Consider the following 26,360-nt stretch of genomic DNA (forward strand, 5'->3'; position numbering starts at 1 on the left):
CCGTTGAGAATGATGACTCAAGGAGTCTAAAAGTAAGGGACTTGTAAGGTAATCTTGTTATTATTCTCCAATTCTTTATCTAGTATCATCTTACCCTGGGTGGGGCTAGGTGGTCATATGATGAAGCATGACCGTAGTGCCAGGATAGTGTGTGCATGCCCGGAATCCAAAATTATTGGGCAGCTGTCGTCGGAGAGCTGACGTCCCCTAGCTCCCATCTGATTGATGAAGGCTGCTGCCTGCTTGGCATAGCAGACAGGGCTCCAAGATCTATGCTGTGGCTCCTCTGCTTGCATGGGGCCAGCGACTCCGGGGCACTTCCCGGCTCAAGTGGGATATGATTGGTCTCCCTACACAGCACCACCATTTCTGGGGGGGATTAGAGGTAGCACATGAGGAGCTAAGGGGAGATGCGTCTTGCTGGGTCTCCTCCTTGGCCATGCCCCAGACCAAAAATGTTTAAGCCAATTTTTCTGAGAGGGCCTGACTTGAGAACAAATCTTTTTGCCAAATTACATTGCAGGTGGATTTGCTACATCCAATCTAGAATTTCAGAAACACATGTTTAAATGATGTTATGGTGTTTGCTGATGCAGGGTTGATGGTAAGACTCAACTGGGTGAAATAAGCAAAGGCGATGACCTTAAAACCATGAGATTCTATCAATTAATCAAAGGGGCCATATAGATATTATATAAAATGGGGTTTAAACAAGAGCCCTGAGACACCACAAAATGTAACTCTACTGTCAGAGGAGAAAGAGGTAACCCAAACCACCTGTTGTCTCCCTTTGAGAAATTATTAAATTCAGGTAGAATTGCCAACCCCCATCCTTGCCAGCTTCCGCCGAGCAACGGAATCAGAGACTCAGTTGAATGCTGCCAAGAGATCCAGCAGGATCAAGGCAGCGTTCTTACCTTTGTGCAGTGCGATCTAAATAGCTTTTGAGACTTTCAGTAGAGCTCTTTCTGTACTGGGACAAGGGAGAAAGCCAGACAGGGTAAGATGTAACAATTTATTAACTTCAAGGTAAACTGATAACTGGGTTTTAATTAGTCTCTTTAACATTTTAGATGATGCCAGCAAGAGAGAAACTGATCTAAAATTAAACAAAATTCAGGAATCTGCTGTATTTGTTCAATAGAGAAACCATTTTAGCTTTTTTTCCAGAGCTTGGGCACTACAGCTCACTTTAGGGAATTAATAAAACGGTTGATTAAAACCACGGGCACAAAACTCCGCTGGGCTAGCTAAAATTGCATGATGGGAATCCGATTTACATGCTTAAAGGGTGTATCTAGTTTGGACAATTGAAACAGGATCAAAATGTAATGGATAATGAGGGTTAATAGTGAATAAGCGATTTGCTGACAGTACCTCTGATATTTGTTGATCCATAGGCAGAATGCCTGGATGTTGTTTATCATTTCCTCGAAGAAGGAGGAGAGCTTATCACAAAGCTAAACAAAGGCTGGGATATATAGAGTGCATCCTTTCAGATATAGAAAAGATTTGGCAATCTTTGATATTTCCAGCAGGGATTCATTTTGCTAATTACATTTTTGAATAGTGAAAGGAATGTGCAGCTTTGATTGCTTTATGGTAATTCTTAAGCACCAGTTTTGTAAGCAAGTTTATCCTCTGGCGGATAATATAGCCACAATTTCCACTGGAGCTATTTACAACCCTTTTTATTTGGAAAGTTTTGCAGAAAACCTTGGGGCCGAAGTGCCTCTGTGCCTAGCATTTGAAGACATATTGAGAACAAGAGTGTTTATCACATTGAGTAACAAAGGTACATATCCTTTGGGTCCAGTCAAAGGTTTTAGAAATTTAAACCTGAGCACAACCCCTGGTAGCTATGGATCAAAGCAGACAGGCCTAACTTAAAGAAAATAGGTAAAGCAATTAGAAGTATTAAAACAGAAATTCAAAAATAACACAACAAAAATTCCGCTTAAACTTTAAAAAATTGAGAATAATTTAAGAAGCAAAATGGCACCAAATGAACAAAAAACACTAAAGGGAACCAGAGATATTCATTTTTAAAGATTGAAGAGCCAGTGGTAGTCTGTAGTAGCAGTAGGCCAGAACGTAAGCTTGATTTTAGGGTGACTGCAAAGCAGCACAGGTTAGATATACCAGCCAGGTTTTTCTAAGTAGGAGATTTTACTTGTCGGGGTTTGTCTGTGAAATAGGTATCAAAATCATCCAGCCGGAGAAGTTTGCAGGCTGTAATGCAACAAGAGTTCCACAAGAATGCATAGCTATCCAAAAAGACCCCGCTGAAGCTGTTGTTTTGGGTGGTCAATGCTCTAAGCCATTGAAGTAGAAACATTAAAATTTTGCACCCAGAGAAGTCCTCTCACCAGCAAGATGCTAGTGTGCACCTTTGCTCAGTCAAGACTTCTATATTCAGACTTAGGGCCTGATTTATAACTCAGCAGACTGATTACTACGACACAATGGTGACAGATATTCCGTCAGCCGAAATATAAATCTCATAGGATATAATAAGAGTTATACTTTGGTGGACAAGATATTCATCACTGTCGTGACGGAGTAACCTCTCCGCCAAGATCTAAGTCAGGTCCTTAGTCTCCTTTTCAGAGCTCAGTATCCTTTAGCGGTAGAAGGCTGCCGGCTGCATCCAATGATAAGGTCCACAAGGCCAAATGCTTCCATGCTGAGGGCCTGCTAAAATGGATTTGCTGCTGCAGATAAGCTCCAATATCTCAAAATAGGGCAGTCTTTTAACCACCCGGGTTCATGAGGCGTAGACACATTGAGTAACAATGGTTCCTAGGGCATTCAACAGATATATGCCAGGACAAGTTATTTCATCATGGGGTCATAAATATCAGACAATAACCTTAGCTGCCAACTATTTCTTTATATTCGTATTCATCAAACGTTTGCACTTTTTGCAAGAGTTCATGTAACCTATGCTCTGTGCTCAGTCTGCTCACACAGTGAGTGACATAAAGAAAAAAATATAGTTGTATATAATACATAGATAAGGCAATAGAACATTGTTGAATTTTGGTTTGGTGTTTTGTACTAAAAGTCCAGTTTTCCAGTACAACAAAGAAAATTTGTTGTAAATATTTCAATTGCAACAATGGAGTTTCGACTCATAGCTGATTTGAGTATTGTTATACCTATCATCCAAACAGTGAACTTCCCATGAAATGTGTGCCTACATACCTCCATTACTGTTGTTGAAATTCATTTTTTATGGCCCTACTCTGTGCACTCTACCACTGCAAACCAGTGCTAAAGTGCTTGTGCTCACTCCGCTGAATGTGGTTTGATGGTCTTACACCTGATTGGTATGTTCAATTTATGTATATGTCCCATATATGTTCCTCTAGAGTGTTATACCATATACCCAGGGCCTATAAATTAAAGGCTTCTAGTGAGACCGCAAGACTTTTTGTTCCAACCACTCACGTAGCACCCTTAAACATGTCGCAGGCCTGCTATTGCAGCCTGAATGCAGTTCTGAACTGCCAATTCGACTGAGCAACATAACCCCCTTGCCAAGCATGAATCCCCCTTGTTTTGAATATGTCACAACTAAGGTAGGCCTTAGGTAGTCCATAGGACAGGGTTCATTGCAATTAAAAGGTTGGACATGCATTTTTATGTTTTACATTGCCTGGTAAAGCAAATCTACTAAATTTGTTTTTTCATTACTGTGAGGCCTATCAGTCTAATTGGATAACATTAGGTTGGCCTTGTTACATTTAATAGGTGCCAACTTTTGAATAGGACCAGGTTCATGTTTGGTATCTATGAAATTATAATGAGAAACCTTCTTTAATGGCAAAGTCCAATTCTATTTACAGTTTTGAGAATGCCTCATTTAGAAAGTTGTCATTTTCCTGCCCTTAGCCCTTTTTTGCCTGCTGCCTGTCTTGTGTCGCATGACAGGGTGTAACTGGCAGTTGGTCTTTGTGAATTCCTCCAAGACAGTCACACAATTGAGGAATTAGGTGTGCCTAAATGGGCCAGCTGATTGCAGGATCGGAAGGAGACGCTGACCACAGCCCCACTTTCAGCTGAATAGGCTGTACTCTGCCTTCACATAAAGGACTTATCATATCCACATTGTCACCACAGCCAGCTTAGAGCCAGGGTAGGGGAGTCAGGAAATTCCATGCACTTCAAAGAAACCTTCTAAATGCTTCTTCTACTTTCAGAGGAAGGACACCAGGTATAAGCATAGGACCCTCGGGGATCTGCAAAAGGACTTTCAGAGGACTGTCTGCTGCTGTGGCCTGCTGTGCACTCTGCAAGATTGCTTTGTGTACCTGGAAGGACTGCTATGCTGCCTGGATACTTCCTTGAACCCTCAGAGGCTAGCCCTGCAGTTTGAGCCCTGCCTCTTCACCTGAACACAGGACTACCAGAGCAAATACCAGAGTGATGCCATGGCCCAGTTTGCTGACCTTCTGTTCAGACACAGAGGTACTTAAAAGCCTCTGTCATGATTGGTCCCCCTCCCATGACCTGTGGGCAGGAAAACATCAAATTCACACATTATGCGCAATGGTGGTGTGCTGTGAACACCATCACTTATTAACACACTATGCACTATGTGGGCACCATATATTAGATACAATGTTATAAAGATGCTCTGAACATGCGAGACATTGGTGTGATACTCAACACCAATTCTTAGGTTTGTAAGGTGCAGTCGGGAATAAATAAAAACATGACTGCTGCTTTCTGACAATGGCAAATTACAACAACGTCCATGTTGCTCAAGGAATCACTGTCAAGTTGAGGTGAACACTCAGAGGAACCGCAAATAATGCTGTTGGCCTACTGTGAGCTCAATAACAGACGTGTGGGGGAAAAGGGATGCACTTTTAGCCCAGATAAAAAAAAATTGTGGAAAGGAAGCAATAAAGGCTCAAGTGCAAAGTGCCCCAAACTTCATGAAGAGGCCTCAGCACTGGGACGGGAAAAGCCTCTTTGCTTAAGAGTTTTAAAGATGTTGGGACAACTCTCAAAGACAGAAGATGACTGAATGAAAAAAAACAAGAGAAATGTACTATTACCACCGTAGTCACGTCAACAATTATTTTTATAACTTTGGGTTTATCGGTTTTATTCTATCACGTTTTTGCTCTAAAATTAATCTACCAGCAGTTCAATTCTTCTGTTTGTTTTATCAAGCCCGACTCATAAAATGACATTTTTATGACATTTCTACATTTTATTTACTTCTTATCTTTTGGTTTTAGCTAAACATCTTAGCAGATTTGAGAAGGAAAGATATTTCCAAGTTGCTTTGTAAAGTTCACGTAAAAAATACCACGTGCGGGCACACATGGAGTAAAAGAAAAATACATTTCTAAACCTTGGTACATGTGCTCAATCTGACTTATATTTAAAGAGAATAGCATTTACACAGATAGAACCAATTTGCAAAGAGACGCCATGCAGTTTAAATCCTTCTCTAAACTCCTGTATATATTGGTGAGTTTGACTCCATATTTCAGTCACCTGCTGAAAAATATTCAAGAAAAGATCATTTTTCCGTTTCTCACTGCATGGATTGTTAGTAAATCCTAGTGTTTAAGTCACATGGCTATAACAATTGACGTACAGATATTTGTAGTAACAATTTTTTTCAACTACTTTATCTACTTTAACAAATCAAAAATCGCCAACGAAAGTGTTTTATTTTGTAGCTACGGAAGAACCTCATATACAGTCTTGGAATAAGTTGGAGGTGGTTCTGTTCTTGGGACGTGTTCAGATTTCACCTCATGAGGTGCCGGTATGGCTTGAACTACCGGTATCCCCGTAGTCGGTGCTGTGTAGAATCTTGGGTCCTGTAGGTGAGCATTCTGCACTACAAACAGGGGCTGCAAAAAGGGATGGTTTCTTTTAGTATGGAATTATACTGTTACACTGCAAATCCATGACAGATATGAAAAAATACATACTGACAATAGGGGGTAATGTAAAATTTGCTTCAATTTACTCTCATCTATTCGTTAGTTCTATGCATCAGAAAAAAAACAGTCTGATTTTTATGTGAGAAGTGGAGATAGGTCTATTCCTGCCAACCCCCCTAAAGCAACAGACTTAGGCAGGTCCATTGCAAAATTATGGCAATGCAAAGAACAACGGCTGATTAAACATGTTTTTATATTTTCAATATGGTGTATTAGGAATTTACAAAATGTTTACGTTCAATGTCATCAATCATATGTCAATCCAATAAGGAAAAAATAACAACGGTGCCCGATTACAGTAAAGTGCATTTGCCTACGGAAGCAGTTCTGACTACGGAACAGCTGATCGCTCCTATTTCTATTTTCAGAACCATTCTGGGTCAAAACTGTCCTAAACGCTAACACATCTTTGGTCATATAATATCTATAGAGATCCATCACATAAGAATCCAAAAACAAAGATCACCTCTGGTCTCTTCTTCAGGACCGGGTGTGGCTAGATAGCCTACTAGTGGTGTGCATTGAACAAGCGGGAAACGTTCTTGGTCGAAGACAACAGTTTGGCAAAATTCATCTGATCATCCAATCAGAATCACTCCCTGATTAACACAGGAAATGCAGCAACCACTACCCGTCAATGGTTGTAAAATGATACTCTCGTAATCCTAAATTGGAAAAAGTGATTGAAATGCATGTATCCTACCAAATAAAGTGGAGATGGCACATCCAAATATCAGTTCTTTGCGGTCTTTTCACAAACTGAATTTTGAGGTACCTGTATTAGTACTTCAGCAGTACTACTCCTGTACTACACAATGCTTTTCACTGTCCATGGGAGGAAACCTCTATCTCTGCCTTTCCTATCTTTTCCTCTTCAGAGATCTCCTCCATGCTGGCGGAGATCTCTGCACTTGTAAGCCTAGCTTTTAGTTGCTAACGAGGGAGGGACGAAGGAGTGTGGAAAATAAGCAAATACATCACTAAATCCGAGGGGTTTAATGTAAAGTAAGGAGAGTTTTAGGAAAGGACAAGCTACAACAAACAAACAAAAAGAAGCATATTGCTATTCAATTATAAAGTTATTGCAACCCTAAATGTGGCAAACCCAATAGTAAATGTATTCAGCCCAGGATCGGAGCAATGAGTGTGATACATTGCCACTCACAGGTCCTGCAATATACTCCCATCAAAAATAATAGAGGCAGCAACTTAAAGTACCATCCTGTTAGAAATAGAAATAATGTTTAATAATGATTGTTTTTGCTTTTAAATATATATATACATACATATATAATATATATATATATATATACTATATATATATATATATATATATATGTATATATATTCACTAAAAAACAAAAGTTAAAGTAACGTTAAAGTTAGGTGGGATAAAAAGATCTGTTTTTGTTTAAAGTAATGTTAGAATAATGAAGGTAGAACCGGAGTACAATAGGGTAAAATGATTTGTAAAAGGCAAGGGCTAGATACATGGAGACATACTCACATGAACTGATTTGACAACTCTACCAGCAAGGTTTCATAACTGAGAAGAGGAATGTGTGAGGTGAAAATACATTTAAAATAAGTGATCTCAGGCAGGGAAATTGTATGTGACCCTAGTCATGAGTTCCCAGACAGAACTACCAGGCCCAGGAGGGATGAGCAGGGGCATAGCTTCAGCATGGGATCTGGGGTACTACACCCCTCAAATATATTCTTTTTGGGGTAGTAGGGTCTGGGCCCCCAGAGTTACACCTGCTATGTCTGTGTCCATTTTCCCATCATTCTCATTTCACAAAGAGCTTTTAGTTTGTTCATATTTTGGGTCAGGATCTTAAATATATAAATAGTGATGGGTTAACCAAAAAAGTAGTAAATATGCACCGATAGATATACTCATTGAATAGGTACCAATAGACTGCTTTTCAAAATTCAAAAACATTGGCTGTAGTAGGCTTGGAAATCTGCACCTGTCTCATGTTTCCAGGCAAACATCCAAAAGGTGATGGGAAGAATGCTTGCAAATAGTCCAACTAGTGCAATTCCTCAGGGTAGTACTTCATCTGATCGTTTTTTGCCCACTGGGGCATTGTAGACAGAGGCTCACCTAATGCAAATCAGTACTCATCCCCTTCCTCGTGGAAACAGTCCATCCTCAAACCTAATCATCTCACCCCTCCACCCTGCAGCCCACTGCTTTATTAGTTCTGAAATTTGACAAGGATATGTAATTAGAAACCAGTGTTAGTTTGATCTTTTTGTAAAATGAAAGTTTACAGCGCAATTAAAAGCTCCTGCTATTAGCATCAAGAATTATTGTTTAGCGCTTTTATAGACCAGTTTAGATGCCAACACTCCTCCTAATATTAGCCAGGAATAGTCATGTAAGTAACAACTGTATTGTCATTTTTTATTAATGAATATTGATCCATTACTTAGGTACTGCAGTCTTAAAAAATAACCCATCATTTTCTAAGTAACAACTATGAAAACATAATAAAAGGAATCAACGCGTTGTCGTTAGACCATGCACTAAATATTAAATCACAAAGCACTTTTCTTTTGATTACAAAATTATATTTTGTTGAAGGCAAATGGTTTAGCTAGAAGACCCATACAATCTAATTTCCTGAATATAAAAAATTCATATAGGTAATCTGTGAATACTTGAACATTCATTGATCGCCCTTTAAGACTAATGAGTTTAGTTTTTGGGACTTGTAAAGATTTTCAGTCTCCCTCATAAGGACAAAAACATTTTTCAGGACACCTAAGGTAATAATTATGCACTAATATTCATATATTTTTTTAATAAAGTGTATACACACACTCTTTGCTGTGGCTTAAATCAGTAATGTTCCTTCACAATACATTTTAAATGGAACATGCATGCCATACTTTCCCATTTCGAGGCTGCTGATCGGTTACCTAGATGTTTGGCAACTGCCAATGATTGGCCATGGGCAAACTATGGGTTCAGGAACTGCATTGGCGTCCCATGACGATTGGCAGAAGCTCTCTCTATCAAATCACAAAATGTTGTCAAAGGGGAAATTATTAGTATAGAGAAGAGCCTAAGGGCCTCATTTTCCAGAATCTGATGCATCAGTCCGATGTGTCAGATTTCTTGTGATACCTTACGATCTCCTAACAATGCCATGGTTGCACTGTATTTACAATACAGAGCTCCATGGTGCACGTTTTCAGAAATGCGTCAGAAATTCTGATGCATCTGTTGGCGCTAAACTCACACATTGCTGGACAAACATCAGAAAAATTACGATGCCCCAAATCACAACGTGGACTCATCACATTCTCCCAAAGAAAACAGACCTGTTTTTTGCAAAGTGCCTAGCTGTGGATTTTGGCCTCTATCTCAGCCGGCACCTAGGGAAACCTACCAAACCTTCACCTATTTGAAAACTAGACACGTAGGGGAATCCAGGATAGGGTGACTTGTTGGGCTCTCCCCAGGTTCTGTTACCCAGAATCCTTTGCAAACCTCAAAATTTGGCCCAAAAACACTTTTTCCTCACATTTCGGTGACAGAAAGTTCTGGAATCTGAGAGGAGCTACACATTTCCTGTCACCCAGCATTTCTCCAAGTCTCCCGATAAAAATGGTACCTCATTTGTGTGGGTAGGCCTAGCACCCGCAAAAGGAAATGCCCCAAAACACAACATGGACACATCATATTTTGTCAAAGAAAACAGAGCTGTTTTTTGGAAAGTGCCCAGCTGTGGATTTTGTCCTCTAGCTCAGCTAGCACCTAAGAAAACCTACCAAACCTGCACATTTTCAAAAACTAGACCCCTAGGGGAATCCAGGGTGGGGTGACTTGTAGGGCTCTCACCAGGTTCTGTAACCCAGAATCCTTTGCAAACCTCAAAATTTGGCTAAAAAACATTTTTTCCTCACATTTCGGTGACACAAAGTTCTGGAATCTGAGAGGAGCCACAACTTTCCTCCCACCCAGTGTTCTACCAAGTCTCTCAATAAAAATGGTACCTCATTTGTGTGGGTAGGCCTAGCGCCCACAACAGGAAATGCCCCAAACACAACGTGGACACATCACATTCTCCCAAAGAAAACAGACCTGTGTTTTTGCAAAGTGCCTAGCTGTGGAGTTTGGCCTCTAGTTCAGCCGGCACCTATGGAAACCTACCAAACCTGTGCATATTTGAAAACTAGACACCTAGGGGAATCCAATATAGGGTGACTTGTGGGGCTCTCACCAGGTTCTGTTACCCAGAATCCTTTACAAACCTCAACATTTGGCCAAAACAACACTTGTTCTTCACATTTCGGTGACAGAAAGTCCTGGAATCTGAGAGGAGCCACAAATTTCCTTCCACCCAGCATTCCCCCAAGTCTCCCGATAAAGATTGTACCTCACTTAAGTGGGTAGGCCTAGCGCCCGCAACAGGAAATGCCCCAAAACACAACATGGACACATCACATTCTCCCAAAAAAAACAGACCTGTTTTTTGCAAAGTGCCTAGCTGTGGATTTTGGCCTCTAGCTCAGCCGGCACCTAGGAAAACCTACCAAACCTGTGCATTTTTTTAATTAGACACCTAGGAGAATCCAAGATGGGGTGACTTTTTGTGGGGCTCTCACCAGGTTCTGTTACCCAGAATCCTTTACAAACCTCAACATTTGGCCAAAACAACACTTTTTCCTCACATTTCGGTGACAGAAAGTCCTGGAATCTGAGAGGAGCCACAAATTTCCTTCCACCCAGCATTCCCCCAAGTCTCCCGATAAAAATTGTACCTCACTTGTGTGGGTAGGCCTAGCTCCTGCAACAGGAAATGCCCCAAAACACAACGTGGACACATCACATTCTCCCAAAGAAAACAGACCTGTTTTTTGCAAAGTGTCTAGCTGTGGATTTTGGCCTCTAGCTCAGCCAGCAAGTAGGAAAACCTACCAAACCTGTGCATTTTTTCAAACTAGACACCTAGCAGAATCCAAGATGGGGTGACTTGTGGGGCTCTCGCCATGTTCTGTTACACAGAATCCTTTGCAAACCTCTAAATTTGGCCCAAAGAACACTTTTTCCTCATATTTTCTGGTGACAAAAAGTTCTGGAATCTGAGAGGAGACACAAATTTCCTTCTACCCAGCTTTCCCCCTAGTCTCCCAATAAAAATGGTACCTCACTTGTGTGGGTAGGCCTAGTGCCCGTGACAAGAAATGCCCCAAAACACAACATGGACACATCACATTTTCCCAAAAAAACCAGTGCTGTTTTTTGGAAAGTGCCTAGCTGTTGATTTTGGCCTCTAGCTCAGCGAACACCTAAGGAAAGCTACCAAAGCTCTGCATTTTTAAAAACTAGACACCTATGGGAATCCAGGATGGGGTGACTTGTGGGGCGCTGACCAGGTTCTGTTACCCAGAATCCTTTGCAAACCTAAAAATTTGGCCAAAAAAACACTTTTTCCTCACATTTTGGTGACAGAAAGTTCTGGAATCTGAGAGGAGCCACAAATTTCCTTCCACCCAGCGTTCCCCCAAGTCTCCCGATAACAAATGGTACCTTACTTGTGTGGGTAGGCCTAATGCCCGCAAAAGGAAATTCTTCAAAACATTCTCTGGACAAGATGTTTTAGTGTGCGGGGTGGAGAGCTGAAAGACTGTTACTCCCTTCAGTTGGGATGAGGGCATAACCAGGTCCATACTAGTTGGTAGCCACCACTATTTTATGTATTTTTTTAATTCCCTGGCATCTAGTGTGCTTTCTGCCCCTCTGGGGAGTGGATCTGGGGTAATTGCCACAACTTTGGCCCCATTTATTTGGGGTTGGGGTATGGCTTACCCTCACCCTCTTATTTTGGAAAAAAAACCCTGGTCTCCGGTGGGCTTTCTGCCCCCCTTGGGAGCAGATGGGCCTTCCAAAAATAGGCCGATCTGCCAACGGGAGGGCAGATATGGCCAACACTAATGTGCCCCCCATGGGGAGCGGCCATTTCCCAAGGGGCTTCCCTCCCAAACAAAACACACACAACAATCCCTGGCACCTAAGTGGTTTCTTCCCCCCCATGGGGGCAGATCGGCCTAATAGAAATAGGGGCCGCTCCCCTTGCGTGAAATTGTCGCACAAAAAAAAATCCCTGGTGCTTAGTGGTTTGATCGGCATAATAAAAATAGGCCGATCTACCTCCAAGGGGGGCCGAACTGGCTTTAAATACATTTTCCCCCCAGGGGAACGACCCTTGCCTAAAGGGTAGCTCCCCTTACATGAAATTGACGCAAAAAAATAAAAATCCCTAGTGTCTAGTGGTTTCTGCCCCCCTTGGGGCAGATTGGCCGAACAAAAATAGGCCGATGAGAAATGGCCTAAACACAATTTCCCCCCCTGGGGAGTGACCCTTGCCTAAGGAGTCGCTCCCCATATATAAAAAAATATAGTAAACATAAAAGTATATATATCCCTGGTGTCTAGGGGTCTGTGCCCTCCCCCCGGGAGCAGATTGGCCTAATTATAAGAGGCCGATCTGCCCTGAAAGGGCCTAAAAATATTTTGCCTCCCTGGGGAGCGGCCCTTGCGGGCTTGCGGTGGGACTGCCATATTACGACCATGGTGTGGCCGCCACAGTTGGTCCCCGTGGTTGTAATCCGCCAGGGCAGCGCTGCAAGCAGCTCTGCCCTAAAGATTACAAGCCTGCATACCTCCAGCCTTTCATTGGCAGTTACACCACCATGAAAAGGCTGGCAGAATGGGTGTTTGGGTGGCCCCTGGGGGCCCCTGCACTGCTTACACACTTGGCATGGGCAGTGCAGGGGCCCCCATGCACAGCCCCATTGCACATTCCACTGCCCAAATTACGGGCAATGGGATGCACGACGGGTGCTGCTGCACAGCTGGCTACAATGTGAAGGCCCTGTTCATTGCAGAGCCGGTGGGCAGAAACGCTGTTTCAGGTTCACCGCAGGGCTGGCGGTGTTCTGCCTGCACTGGGGGGCAGTTGGGGGGATAAGTTTGGCGGGCGGTGGACTTAGCCCACCAAACTCGTAATGAGGTGTATTCACAATTGCCATTGATACATCTCTGGTGACAAAGACTTCACATTTTCTTAAGAGAGTAACATTAGAAAGCTAGATTTCCTGAGACAGACAATGAATGAGAAACAGCCATTACACAGTTTGTCATGTTGAGTAAATGTGATTGGATAGTCACAGAGGAGAGGATGTGAATGGCGAAGCAGGTGACAGGTTCATTTAGACAATGGTTAGGAGGCAAGTGGGATAATCAGGAGAGATTGTGGAGGGAGTTTATGGTAGAAGGAGTGAGAGTTTTCCTTGCATAAAGTTAAAGAAACAGCTGACAAAAACAAAGTTGATAAGGGAATCTAAGAGAAGCAGAAAAAAGAACAGGTTTCAGATGAGGCTATTTTGAAATGAACGTCAGAATTTCAGACCTTCTGCATTTAGGGATGGTATGCAGAGAAAGGTACAGGATTCCACAGCACCTGCTGTGGGTGCAGCAAGGGGAGGTTACAATGTACAGGTATGGGGAGTGACAGCTCTTGCAACAGTGGGTGCATTAGCGAGTGTCTCACCTGAGAATACATTGATAACTTTGCAGAGTACTAGCAAACCACTTCTGTCATATCTCTCAGTTTCTAAAGATATGTCTTCTCCTGTTGCCCTCCGCCACTGCCAGGCTACCGCCGACAGGCAGCCTGACGATGGGAGATATCATTATCCGACAGGGCAGTGCTGCAAGTAGCGCCGCCCACCGGATAATAAACCCTGTTTCCCCCAGCCATTCCCTGGTGGGTTCCCCCGCCAGGGAAAGGCTGGTGAATGGGGTGGTCCGGGGCCCCCTACGGGCCCTGATTTATGGGCAGTGATCTGCGCGACGGGAGCTGCTGCACCCACCGCACTGAGGCATTGCTGATGGCTCCATATGGAGCCGTCTGCAATGTCCCGGCCCAGCATTCTGCTGAGGCGGCGGGCAGAAACACTGTTTCCGCCCGCCGGCCCATCAGAATGTTTGGAATTCGGCTGGTGGGGCCTCAAGGGAGCTTGTGGTCTATAAAAAGACCGCCAGCATGAACACAGCGGGGTTTCCCGCCGTGTTCATAATGAGCCACCAAATGCTTGGGACAGGAAAATGACAACTTTCTAAAAGTGGCTTTTTCAGAATTGTGCTTAATAATCTGAATCCACCATTAAACAGTGCTTTAAAATACAATTCTATAAACACCAATCTAAACCTGTCCACCTGCTCCCGATTGAAAGTTATCACTTAATAAATGTAATAAGGTAATTCAATGTTATCCTATGGGAGAAGTAGGCCTTGCAGTAGTGAAAAACAAATGTAAGAGTTTTCACACCCAGGACAGGTAAAACTTAAAAGTACATGTCCTACCTTTTAACTGCACCTTGCCCTCTGGTCTGTTCAGGGCCTACCCTAGGGGTGATATATATTTTAAAAACGAAGGTTTGGGCCTGACGTAGGGTTTATATGGTAATTTAAAACCTGCACACATAGACTGCAATTGCAGTCCTCAGACATGTATAAAGGGATACTTAAATGGGTGGCACAGTCAGTGCTGCAGGCCCACTAGTATCATTTAATTTACAGGCTCTAGGTACATGCAGTACCCAATGCCTGTACACTTTACTAGGGGCTTACAGGTAAATTAAATGTGCCAATTCAGTATAAGCCTATTTTGCCATGTATAAAGTAGGAATTGACGGAAATCATGGAGTTTCACTCCATGGAATTCCACAGAGTTACATAAAAACTGTGACATTCCGCAGAGTTCCTCCAAAAGGCAGAAAATATGCAGCTTGCACTGTAATTTAGCACTGGTAGTGCGAGAAGCGCTTTACTCGAGGGGCAGCAAATTTACTTGAGTTGTAGCCTTCTGGTTGTGACTGCTCTTGATGGACTGCGGCAGCCCAGGTTAGCAAATTGCGCTACAGGATTCCAAATCTCGCTTACGCTCACCAGCTTGCATTTTCTGGAGCATCTTGGAAGAAAAATTCCACCATATGGTGATTGGCCGAATTTGGCCATAAATCCACGTTAAAGAGTAACATGGAGTGACCAAAATTCCACCAATTCCATGGGTGTGGGTGGAATGAGACATTCTGCCCTGCCTTAGATTAGAGGAGAGAGCACTTTAGCATTGGTTAGCAGTGGTAAAGGGCTCAGAGTGCTAAGGCCAAGAAAATCAAATTCAGCATAAGTTGGAGGAGGAAGGCAAAAAGTCTGGGGATGACACTGCAGATAGGGCCAAGTCCGACACGATCCACGTCCAGCCAAAGTTAAGGGTACACTAATCAGTACCTTGATGGGCTTCTCTGCTTAGGTGCTAGAACATGGATGAAGGCCCTGTTATGCAGGGGCACTTGGTAGATCTATGCCTCACTGAATTCTGTTGGATTCCTCTGTCTATGCTCTCCTAAGCACTGAATTAACCCATAGGGAATGCTTTTGCTCACCTGTGGACCCCATCTGTTAAACAACTAACCTTAATTTCCTCAAAGATGTATACTAGTAGGCAGAAAGTACCACCATGGGCAACAAAGTGATTTGGCCAATTCCGTCCCTTTGATCAGACTTCTGCTACCAACCCAAGAAAAATTCTGCCCATAACAACATTAGGACAGCAACCAACAGAGGCCACTGACAGCTGTCACTGTCAAAAGCCAGAGCCTGGACCATCCACTGCCAGGTGGAAACGTGAAGCAGGGAGATTGGCTAGACCTCTCTTTCAGCCTTGGGGATGAAAAGACGTTCCCTAAGGGCTCCTCAGGGTTGACTGACCTCTAAGGTTTCTCAGAAGGGGGGTAACAGTCCTAGGTGTTAGGCACCATACTTCCACTCTACCTCCCACTGTAACACCTCCCACTCTTACACCACTGTCTTGTACCCTCCACTTGGGAGTGGTACTCCCAGAAACTGAATTGCTAGGGTGCCCTGGGTGTCTGCCCCTCCCTACTCTCCTGAACCAGGGGCATCTCATTCCCCAAAATGCAGTCTAAGGGCATCTGGGGACTAACCATTTCCCTTCTCTTGGTCATCTCCTAACTCCACTCCTGGGATACCAGGCCGATGGGGCAGAAAAACCTGCCCCTGGGCCTGAGTTACCCCACACACATGGCATATATACTGCTCCCGGAAAGCCAGCCTTTCCACCACAATGTTCTGGCTAGCTCCGATGTCTCTCAGACCAGTGACAGGAATCCCATTCACTTTCACCTGGTAAATGTAGTGGGTAGAGGGGCGCTGGGAGTGTAAGAAAACATCAAAGGTAAGTAATAGACCCCACCACAGAGCCCAGGAAAACAGGAGTAAAACACAGCAGGTTGCCTAAAACACACAAGAAGTTGTGATAGAAGATTATGCGAGAACCAGAAGAGACTGCAAGATACCAATGATGGATTCCTGGACCTGAAGACCTGTGGAAGAAAGGGACCAAGCCCAAGAAGCACTGAAGAGTCAAGGGAGAACAGCAGCCCCTGCTAACCCGGATGAAGGTGCAAAAAAAGAAACACCTGAGAGAAGACAAAGTCAGTTATGTACCCAAGAAGACAGATGCGGGTTCCCGGTTGGTGCAGAGGATGTCCCACGCCAGATGGATGACTGCAGTCTGGTTTGTATCACTGGATTCTGCCAAAAAGCCTTGGCACATGCAAAGCTCACGTTTAGCTGAAAATGGCGCTGCCCGGAACCAGGAGACCTGGTGGCCTCTACCTAGGAGGGCGAGGCAGAGGAGGGCTCTCAGCAACTTAGAGAGCCCTCAGAAGACCAGGCAGCACACACAGGAGTCCCACAACATGGGGACAAAAAGTTGCAAATGGAGGCTCACACAGCCCAAAGGGATCCCACAAGGCCAGAGAACCATTCAGGAAGCTGTGTGTCGCAGGATGGAGTGCTAGGTGCCTAAGCTGTGCTGTATATGAAGAACGTCTTGGAAGGTTACACACAAGCCGTGGCAACTGCAAGTCACAAGGTGCACAGGGGGACTGTCTTGCATGGGGAGGCAAGTTCTTACCTCCACCAAAGTTGGACAGCTGGACCCTGGGACTGTCGGGGTCACTTTAGTCCACCACCCGGGTTGCTGGATCCACGCTCGTCACCTCGAGAGGGGACCCACACCACCAGTCCTCACTACAGAGAGGTGCCTGCTGAAGCAGGGAAGTGACTCTGTCACTTCACGGGAGATTCCTTCGGTTCTTCTGGTGCAGGCTGACGACAGGCAGTCCTCGTGGATGTACAACATGGAATCTGTTGCAGTTTCTGGCAGGAGCCGAAGATACAATGTTGCAGAAGTCATCCTGGCTTCTTTGTTGGAGTTGTAGAGTTCCTGGAGGGTTCAGCTGTGGTTCCGTTGGTAGAAGATAAAGTAAAGAATGCAGAGGATTCTTGCTGGAGTCTTGCAATCCGAATCGGAAGAATCACCCAGAGGAGAGACCCTAAATAGCCCTGAAAGGGGGATTGGTTACCTAACCAGGTCAGCACCCATAAGGGGAGGGCTCTGATGTCACCTGCTGGCACTGGCCACTCAGATGCTCCCAGAGTGCCCCACGACTTTGAAATCCAAGCTGGAAAAACCCTGGGACTCTCTTGAGGGGCTCTGGGCACCACCCCTGGGGTGGTGATGGATGGGGGAGTGGTCACTCCCCTTTACTTTGTCGAGTTTTGCACCGGAGCAGGGAATGGGGGTCCCTGAACTATTGTAGACTGGATTATATAAGGAGGGCACCATTTGTGCCCTCCAAGGCATTTCCAGAGGCTCTGGGAGGCTACCCCTCCCATGCCTGTTACACCTATTTCCAAAGGCAGAGTGTGTAACACCCCTCTCTCAAAGGAAATCCTTTCTTATGCCTTCCTCGGCTTGAGCTGCTCAAACAACAGGAGGGCAGAAACCTGTCTGTGAGGTGGCAGCAGATGGGGCTGCCTGGAAACCTCGGAAGGCTGGTATGGCAGGACTGGGGGTCCACTGTGGAGCCCTCAGAGTGAATGGAATTGTGCAACCAATACTAGAATCAGTATTTTGGTACAATTCTGAGATGTTAGACACCTCACATGGCCATATTCAGAGTTACCATTGTGCAGCTGGATATAGGTATTGACCTATGTCCAGTGCACGCGTAAAATGGCATCCCCACACTCACGAAGTCTGGCAAAATGGTCATTGGCACAATGTGTTGGCACCTCTGCTAATGCAGGGGTTCCCTCACACACAGATGCTTTGCACCCAGCCCTCAAGGATGGAAAGTCTGACATATAGGGGACTTATAAGTGACCTGGTGCAGTAAAAATGGCTGTGAAAGGGTGCATGCCCCATTTCACGGAGGCTGCAATGGCAGTCCTGCAGAAGCCTTTGCATGGGCTCCCTATGGGTGGCAAAAGTAATGCTGCAGTCCATAGGGATCCCCTGGGACCCCAATGCCCTGGGTACCTAGGTACCATATACTAAGGGCTTATAAGGAGGGACCAGTATGCTAATTTGGAGTGAAATACTGGGTTACCAGTATGTAGTGACAAATTTGGAAACAGAGAGAGCATAAGCACTGGGGTCCTGGTTAGCAGGACTCCAGTGACACAGTCAAGCATACTTTTAAAAACAGTGAAACAAACTGAAAAGCAGGCCAAAAACCATAAGTACTGGGGTCCTGACTAGCAGGATCCTAGTGACCCAGTCAAAACACACTGACATGAGAAAGAAATTGGGAGTAGCATGCCAAAAAGAGTGGACTTTCTTACACAGATGCTCTGGGAACAGTCCTTGAGAGAAGGCACTGCTTTCTAGTCTGGGAGGGTGCTCCAATTCTGGAGGCAAGACATCCCCCTCCACTGTGTGCTCCATCTCAGGACCTGCTCCCAGGTCCTCTCCTTGCTCCTACACATTATCTTCCTTATTCTGTGGCTGTCAGTGACTGGTGAACCTCCCCCAAAGCCCTCAGAGCTTTCTGAAGCTCCAACATGTTGTTACCCTTTTTGGATGGAAGCCCCCATTCCTTACAGCACTCCTTGAGCTCGGCCACCATGTAGTTCTCCAGTTTGATGAGCTTGAATTCTATTTCTGCAGGTTTGGTCATAAACAGGCAGGGAGAATGAGAATGAATTTGGAAAAAGCAAAAAGGCCAATCAAGAAGAATTTAAAAGAAACTTATAATGGTCTCAGATTCTTTATCTGGGATATTTGTGTAACACAAAATCTCTGTTTGGCACCTTATTGTCAACACCAGGACAGTTCGCGCTCTACGGGCAACATAGTGAAAAATGATAAACCTTTTGCAATGTAATAATTCATGTATTATGTGTTGATATTGTATATTAACTTTTTGCATTGCAGGTATTTATCTTGAAATGTCTTTAATGGTATTGGTAATGTATTGTTCATTTTCAAGACTTTCCTGCAGCCTGGCTGGGTGTGGCATGTGGGTGGGGCTTGGGTCTATTTAAGGGACCCATCCCAACTCCACGTGCTCACTATTCAGAGGTCCCAGTGTAGAGCAGCAGCATTTTCCTGGGCTCCTGTTCCGGAGGCCTATTTGGACATTTCCTGGCCCTGTCCTCGTCATCTTGCTGATCTTCAAGCAGGGCGGTAAGAAAGAGGTCGGGGTAGGCCCTCTACTCCGTTTCTAGAAACATTTGAGTTTTTGGCTTTGTGATTTACAGTGTGTGTGATTTATTCTTGGCACTTAACCCTTGCAGTTCGGATCGGCAGAGTGTGCAAACATTTCAGGGCATTTGAATCTTGATGATTGAATCGGCAACAGTGTGCGCAATTCATTCTTGGCAATTAATCCTTGTAGTTCGGATCGGCAGAGTGCGCGATCATTTCGAGGCATTTGGATCTTGATGGTGGAATCGGCAACGTTGTGCACGATTCATGCTTGGCAATTAACCCTTGCAGTTCAGATCGGCAGATCGCGCGATCATTCAGGGTACTTGAGTCTTGATGCGCAATCTGACAATAAGGTGCACAATAATTTCTGGGCAATTGAATCTTGAAAACTTAGATCAAACAGAGTGTGATCTTTCTAGACAAAACAAGTTTAGTCAGTTTGCCTATTCTACAGTATCATTCATGAATCCGTTAGCAGTTAATTCTTTGGGAACAAATGTATTCATTGACTCTTGTTATAACGTAATTGCTATTCTAAGTATTAACTTGGGAGAGTTCAATGTTCAGAGTACATGATTATAAAAAGGTCACGTTATTGAAAAGTTCTTGATCTCTCATGTTATTAGAGCATAGATAATTAAAACAAAGTTCATAAAGATTAATGTGAATGACCTTGCTATTGTGTTCTTAACTCTTGCTTCCACAGGTCTCCTTCACCGCTGTTCCCAACCTAAACCCCAACCCCCACTTGGCCATTCTTTAACTCTGTGCTATGATAGCTAATAGAGTTTGGAGCTGCCAAGAGGTGGACATATTGGGAACAGGCGCAAATGCCCGAGGATCCGGTCTCGCTGACAAAATAGTGAGCCCACAAATTTTAATCCTCCTGGTTTGTGCTAGGTTTTCAATATGGCCACTTTGGACGAGTTACGTAACGTAATTGCTTCGATTGGATGTAGTTGAATCTAAAAACATAGCAGCCAATCTAGCAGAAAGGGTGGATCAGTTACAAGACAGAGTGGGAAAGAAGGAGCAAAGTCCTCTGGGTGCGGGTTGGCTTAACCCTCCTCCTCAAAGTTCAGGAGGGAATCCTCCAACTAACATATCACTCACAGTTCCCACACCCATTCCTTTGGCTCCCCAGAAAGGTTTTCAGGTTATCCTCAGAAGGTACAATCTTTTTGGACTCAAGTAGAATTGAATTTCACCTGTCGACCAAACACCTTCCCTGATCCCCAATCCAGGGTGGCCTTCTTGATTTCCTACTTGACTGGAGACGCGACCACCTGGGCAATCCTTCTCGTGTGTAATCCCTTGCTTTATAACTGGAGAGAATTTGTCCAAGAATTTGAAAGTGTTTTTGATCGAAGAACAGTTACTATGTCCGTAGACCGAGAACTGTTAGAGTTGCAACAAGGAAAGAAGGATCTTGTCTCTTACTTGGCTAACTTTAATCGGCTGGTAAGAGAAACAGCCTGGCCCAAGGAAAAGAGATCAGCCCTGTTCTACTAAGGACTCAAAGATGAGTTAAAAGACATTCTTGCACAGATTGATCCTCAGCCCACGGATTGTCAAGATCTGATAAATCTTGTTTTGAGATTAGACCATCGTCTTGCAAAATGACAGGGAACACGCAAAAAAACTGAGAAAAATTAATGGTGTGTTCATGAGCATAGAGAATCACAAGTCCATGGTCACAACAATCATGAACCAATAGAAATAGGAACCATCAGGCGGCTCTTATGAAAGAAGAGAAAGATATGCGTAGAAAGAACGGACAATGCCTGTACTGTGGTCGAAAGGGCCATTCCGCTAAAGAATGTCCAGCAAAACCAAAAAGTAAACAAACCCCTACCAAGAAGGTTGTAGCAAATGCACAGATCAAGCAGGAAAACTAGAACACCCAAGGTGAAAGGAAGGGTTGCTCTTGGTTGTAACCGTGGATCATTCACAAGATGGTAAAAAGGTTTTACTTGAGTCAAGACATTTAAAATTAGATCTAGAAGTACTGGTGAAACAAAATACTTATCTAAAGAAAGCCTTAGTAGATTCCGGGGCTACTAGTAATTTTATCGATGCACAATTGATTCAAACATGGGGAATCCCATGTAAGAAGAAGAAAACACCAGAAATAATACAAGCTGTAGATGGAAAACTCCTAGCTGGAGGTCCGGTGACTCTGCAGACCTTAGCCTTGTCTGTGATCTGTCAAGGGGGAAATCAAGACACCAAACATGTAGAAAAAATAATCTTTGATGTAATCCATGCTCCTCAGTATGGAATTATCCTAGGAATGCTGTGGTTAAGTTACTATAATCCTTTAATAAACTGGCAAGAAAGGAAAATTAAATTTTCTTCACTTCTGTGTAAAGAAAAATGTCTCCAGGCATCAAGTTTCACAGATTCCTACAAATCGCACATAGCCACAGCCGCTGAAAAAGATGTAACGCTGCCTTTTCAGTATTCATCCTTTCTTGATGTTCTTGACGAAAACGAAGCAGGAGCCTTGCTACCTCACAGACCATATGACTGTCAAATTGATCAGACTCCTGGTGCTCTACTCCCTAGTTGTCATGTGTATGTCTTGTCTGAACACGAAAATCAATATCTAAGAAGCTATTTAGATCAATTTGTAGCTAATAGATTTATCAGCCCTTCCAAGTATCCTGCAGCATCTCCTCTTTTTTTGTTCCTAAGGCTAATGGGGATCTTAGGTGTTGTATAGACTATAGAGGATTAAATAAAATCACAGTAAAGAATAAATACCCATTACCCTTGATCCCTGTCTTGTTGGATCAAGTTAAAAAAGCCAAAATGTACACCAAGTTAGACCTAAGAGGAGCTTACCACCTAGTCAGGATGAGAGAAGGCGACGAGTGGAAAACCACCTTTAAAACTAGATATGGTCTATTTGAATACACAATCATGCCCTTTGGACTTTGTAATGCTCCAGCAGCATTCCAATTCTTTCTGAATGATGTCCTTAGAGAACATCTAGATCTATTTGCAATAGTTTAAATTGATGATATTCTAATCTATTCTGATAATGAAGTCGAACATGTACAACATGTCCAGAAGATTCTCACAGCCCCTCGAAAACATCATTTATATTGCAAATTGAGCAAATGTGAATTTCATGTTACCACCGTTGAATTTTTAGGGGTCATCCTTACCCCTCAAGGCATGGTCATGGCAGAAAGAAAAGTGCAAGCAGTATCTGATTGGCCAGCCCAATAACTGTTCGAGCTGTTCAGTGCTTCCTTGGTTTTGAACATTTCTATCGCAGGTTCATAGACCACTTCTCACAGACAGTGGCACCAATCACCAAGTTACTACAAACGAAAGAACCATTTGTATGGTCTCCAGAAGCTGACAAGGCTTTTTCAAACTTAAAAGAAGCTTTCTCTACCACCCCAGTCTTGACTCGCACAGATACTGAACATCCATCCATAGTAGAAGCAGATGCTTCAGAAGTGTCAGTTGGTGCAGTGTAATCGCAACGCAACAAAGATACCAGTCAGCTACACCCTGTAGCTTACATGTCTCGAAAACTGAGCGAAGCGGAACAAAATTATGTCATTGCTGAGAAAGAACTTCTAGCAATCTGTGATGCCTTTAAAGAGTGCAGACACTATTTGCTAGGTGCCAAGTACACTATTACAGTATACACAGATCATCGTAATCTCCAGTTCATGAGTTCAGCTAGACTTTTGACTCCTCGACAATTACGATGGATGCTGTTTTTTGCAGAGTTTGATTTTGTGGTAACCTTTCGTCCCGGCAAAGACAATCGCAAAGCAGATGCCTTGTCCAGATAAGACTCTACCATATTACCCACAACCCAGCCCCCACGAACATTGCTCCAGATAAAATCCTTTGTATCCTTAAAACTGAAGATTTTTTTGAAAATATTCGTAATTCTTTCACCATCAAAAAATGGCAGAAATGGGCTCAAGCAGACACCAAAAGATCAATCAAAGACGGCCTACCTTTTCATGATGCATGCTTATTTGTTCCCACTACCAAGTTGCTTAAGTTAGTGTTCCATTGGTTGCACGTTATACCTATGGCAGGTCATCCAGGTATTCCTAAGACACTTGAACTAATCCAACAATATTTTTGGTGCCCTACTTTGACAAAAGACGTCAAGCAAATGGTAACTAACTGTGAAGTTTGTGCTCGTACCAAGACAAGTCATTCAAAACCAAAAGGACTGTTACATCCTTTCCCAACTCCACTCCGACCTTGGGAACACATATCAGTAGACTTTATTACAGGACTGCCAGTTGTTCAACATCACTCAGTAATCCTTGTAGTGGTAGATAGTCTCACAAAATATGCACATTTCATTGCTTGCACCATACTACTGAGTGGTCCGTTATCATGGATTACCAAAAGCAATTTTCTCCGATCGAGGGTCACAATTTGCCTCTAACTTCTGGAAAACATGGTGCAAGACGCTGCAAGTTACATCTACATTATCTACCAGTCATCATCCTCAAACAGATGTCCAAACTGAGAGACTCAATCAAACATTGAAACAATATTTACGTGCTTACGCTGAAAAAGTGCTCCATTCTTGGGTATCAATGCTTTGGTTAGCTGAACTGGCCTACAATAACTTTTATCATACTTCTACTGGAGTGACACACTTTTTCGGTCTATTTGGTTATCACCCAGATATTTTACCAATCACAATTCCACAAGAAAGTTCACTTACACCAGCAGTGTCAGAAACAATACTACAACTCCATCAAACCCAGAAACAAATCCAGCAACACCTAAACAAAGCACAACAAAAGTATAAAAAACATTATGACAAAAAACATTGTGAGATACCACAATATAAGCCACGAAATAGAGTGCGGCTATCAACACACACTGATTGCAAGAAAAGACATATGTTTAATCCCAAATATATAGGTCCTTATACAGTCCTTCAACAGATCAATCCAGTAACCTACAAACTACAGTTACCAAAATCACTACGTATTCATCCAGTGTTTCATACTTCTCGCCTGAAAAGAGCTTTCCAGAAAACTCGCTCTCGACCAACTCCAGTACTAGTACAAGGAGAATTGTAATGCAAAGTAAAACAGGTTCTGGATTCAAAATTTAGAGGTCGTATTCTCTGGTATCTAATGTCTTGGAAAGGGTACTGTCCAGAGAACGACTCATGGGTCTCAGCATCTGACATTCATGCTCCACGACTAGTGCGATGTTTTCACCACCTAAACCCAGACAAGCCAGGCCCTAGAGTGCGTTCGGGAGGGGGACTACTGTCAACACCAGGACAGTGCACGCTCTATGGGCAACATAGTGTAAAATGACAAACCTTATGCAATGTAATAATTCATGCATTAGGTGTTGATATTGCATATTAACTTTTCCCATTGCAGGTATTTATCTTGAAATGTCATTATTGCTATTTGTAATGTATTGTTCATTTTCAAGACTTTCCTGCAGCCTGGCTGGGTGTGGCATGTGGGCGGGGCTTGGGTCTATTTAAGGGACCCAGCCCAGCTCCACGTGCTTACTATTCCGAGGTCCCGGTGTAGAGCAGCAGCATTTTCCAGGGTTCCTGTTCCAGAGGCCTACTTGGACATTTCTTGGCCCTGTCCTCATTATATTGCTGATCTTCAAGCAGGGCGGTGAGGCGGAGGTCGGGATAGGACCCCGACTCGGTTTCTAGAAACATTTGAGTTTTTGGCTTTTTGATTTACAGTGTGAGATTTATTCTTGGCACTTAACCCTTGCAGTTCGGATTGGCAGAGTGTGCAATCATTTCAAGGCATTTGAAACTTGATGGTTGAATCAGCAACACTGTGTGCAATTCATTCTTGGCAATTAACCCTTGCAGTTCGGATCAGCAGAGAGCATGATCATTTTGAGGCAATTGGATCTGGATGGTGGAATCGGCAACGTTGTGTGCAATTCATTCTTGGCAATTAACCCTTGCAGTTCGGCTCGGCAGAGCGCGCAATCATTCGAGGATCCGGTCTCGCTGACACTTATAATCACAAGTCCAAATCCTCACTGCCGAACACCACAGTTGGAAATTGGGTGCAATGTTTGAGGGGGATGAAACCTTACTCAAGCAGCAACCACAATCCTTGGCAGGGTGAAGACACCAGTAAATACTAAAGTAGCCTGCGCCCGACCCTCTGGTATCTCGGCACAGAAGTATTCAGGCTTAACTTAGAGGCAATGTGTAAAGTAGTTATGCAGTACTTCAAACAGTAATAAAGTGAAAATGCCCTACAAGAAAAATCCAACACCATTTAAGAAAATGGAGTGAATTTTAATAAATAAATCAAGTCAGAATGACGAAAATCCATTTATTAAAACCGGAGATATGGAATTTTAAATATTTCATTGAAATAGAGCCAAAAAGCACCAGGCACCAACATTTGTTGTCTGATCGCTCTAGACCAGGACAAAGTCACAAGTTAAAGCTGACTGCAATGGAGTGTGGGTTGGCTACAGGGACCCACTTAGGTCTTCTGAACACAGTACCTTAATTCTTGTTGCAAAGTGATGTGTCTCACAATAGAGTTGATGTGAGGTACGGTGAAGAGATGCGTTGTGCAACAGCTGTTCTGGGGAGCTGTGTAGTGCAAGGCAATGTCCTTGCATAGAGTTGCATCATGCCACAGCAGTTCTGTTGGGTTGTGTTGGGCAACGCAATGTCCTTGTGTGGTGATGCGTTATGCAGCAGTGATTTGGATGGTCTGCGATATGAGATTCAAAGGCATAGCATCAGGGAATTCAGTGCAGC

General features: G+C 43.6%; 1 protein-coding gene across 7 annotated transcripts in view; it reads right to left on the bottom strand.

Moving 5' to 3' along the window:
* Nucleotides 1-5,201: 5,201 nt before the first annotated feature.
* Nucleotides 5,202-26,360, bottom strand: part of LOC138274052 (membrane-spanning 4-domains subfamily A member 4A-like) — a 773,612-nt gene continuing 752,453 nt past the window's right edge. For all 7 annotated transcript variants that reach the window (XM_069218966.1, XM_069218954.1, XM_069218967.1 and 4 more), the window contains one exon: nt 5,202-5,882. In XM_069218966.1, coding sequence (XP_069075067.1) covers nt 5,706-5,882 — 177 coding nt within the window. In that variant the 3' untranslated portion in view covers nt 5,202-5,705. The remainder of the gene's footprint in view (nt 5,883-26,360) is intronic.

This window comes from Pleurodeles waltl, chromosome 2_2, assembly GCF_031143425.1.
Source record: "Pleurodeles waltl isolate 20211129_DDA chromosome 2_2, aPleWal1.hap1.20221129, whole genome shotgun sequence".
Taxonomy (NCBI): Eukaryota; Metazoa; Chordata; class Amphibia; order Caudata; family Salamandridae; genus Pleurodeles; species Pleurodeles waltl.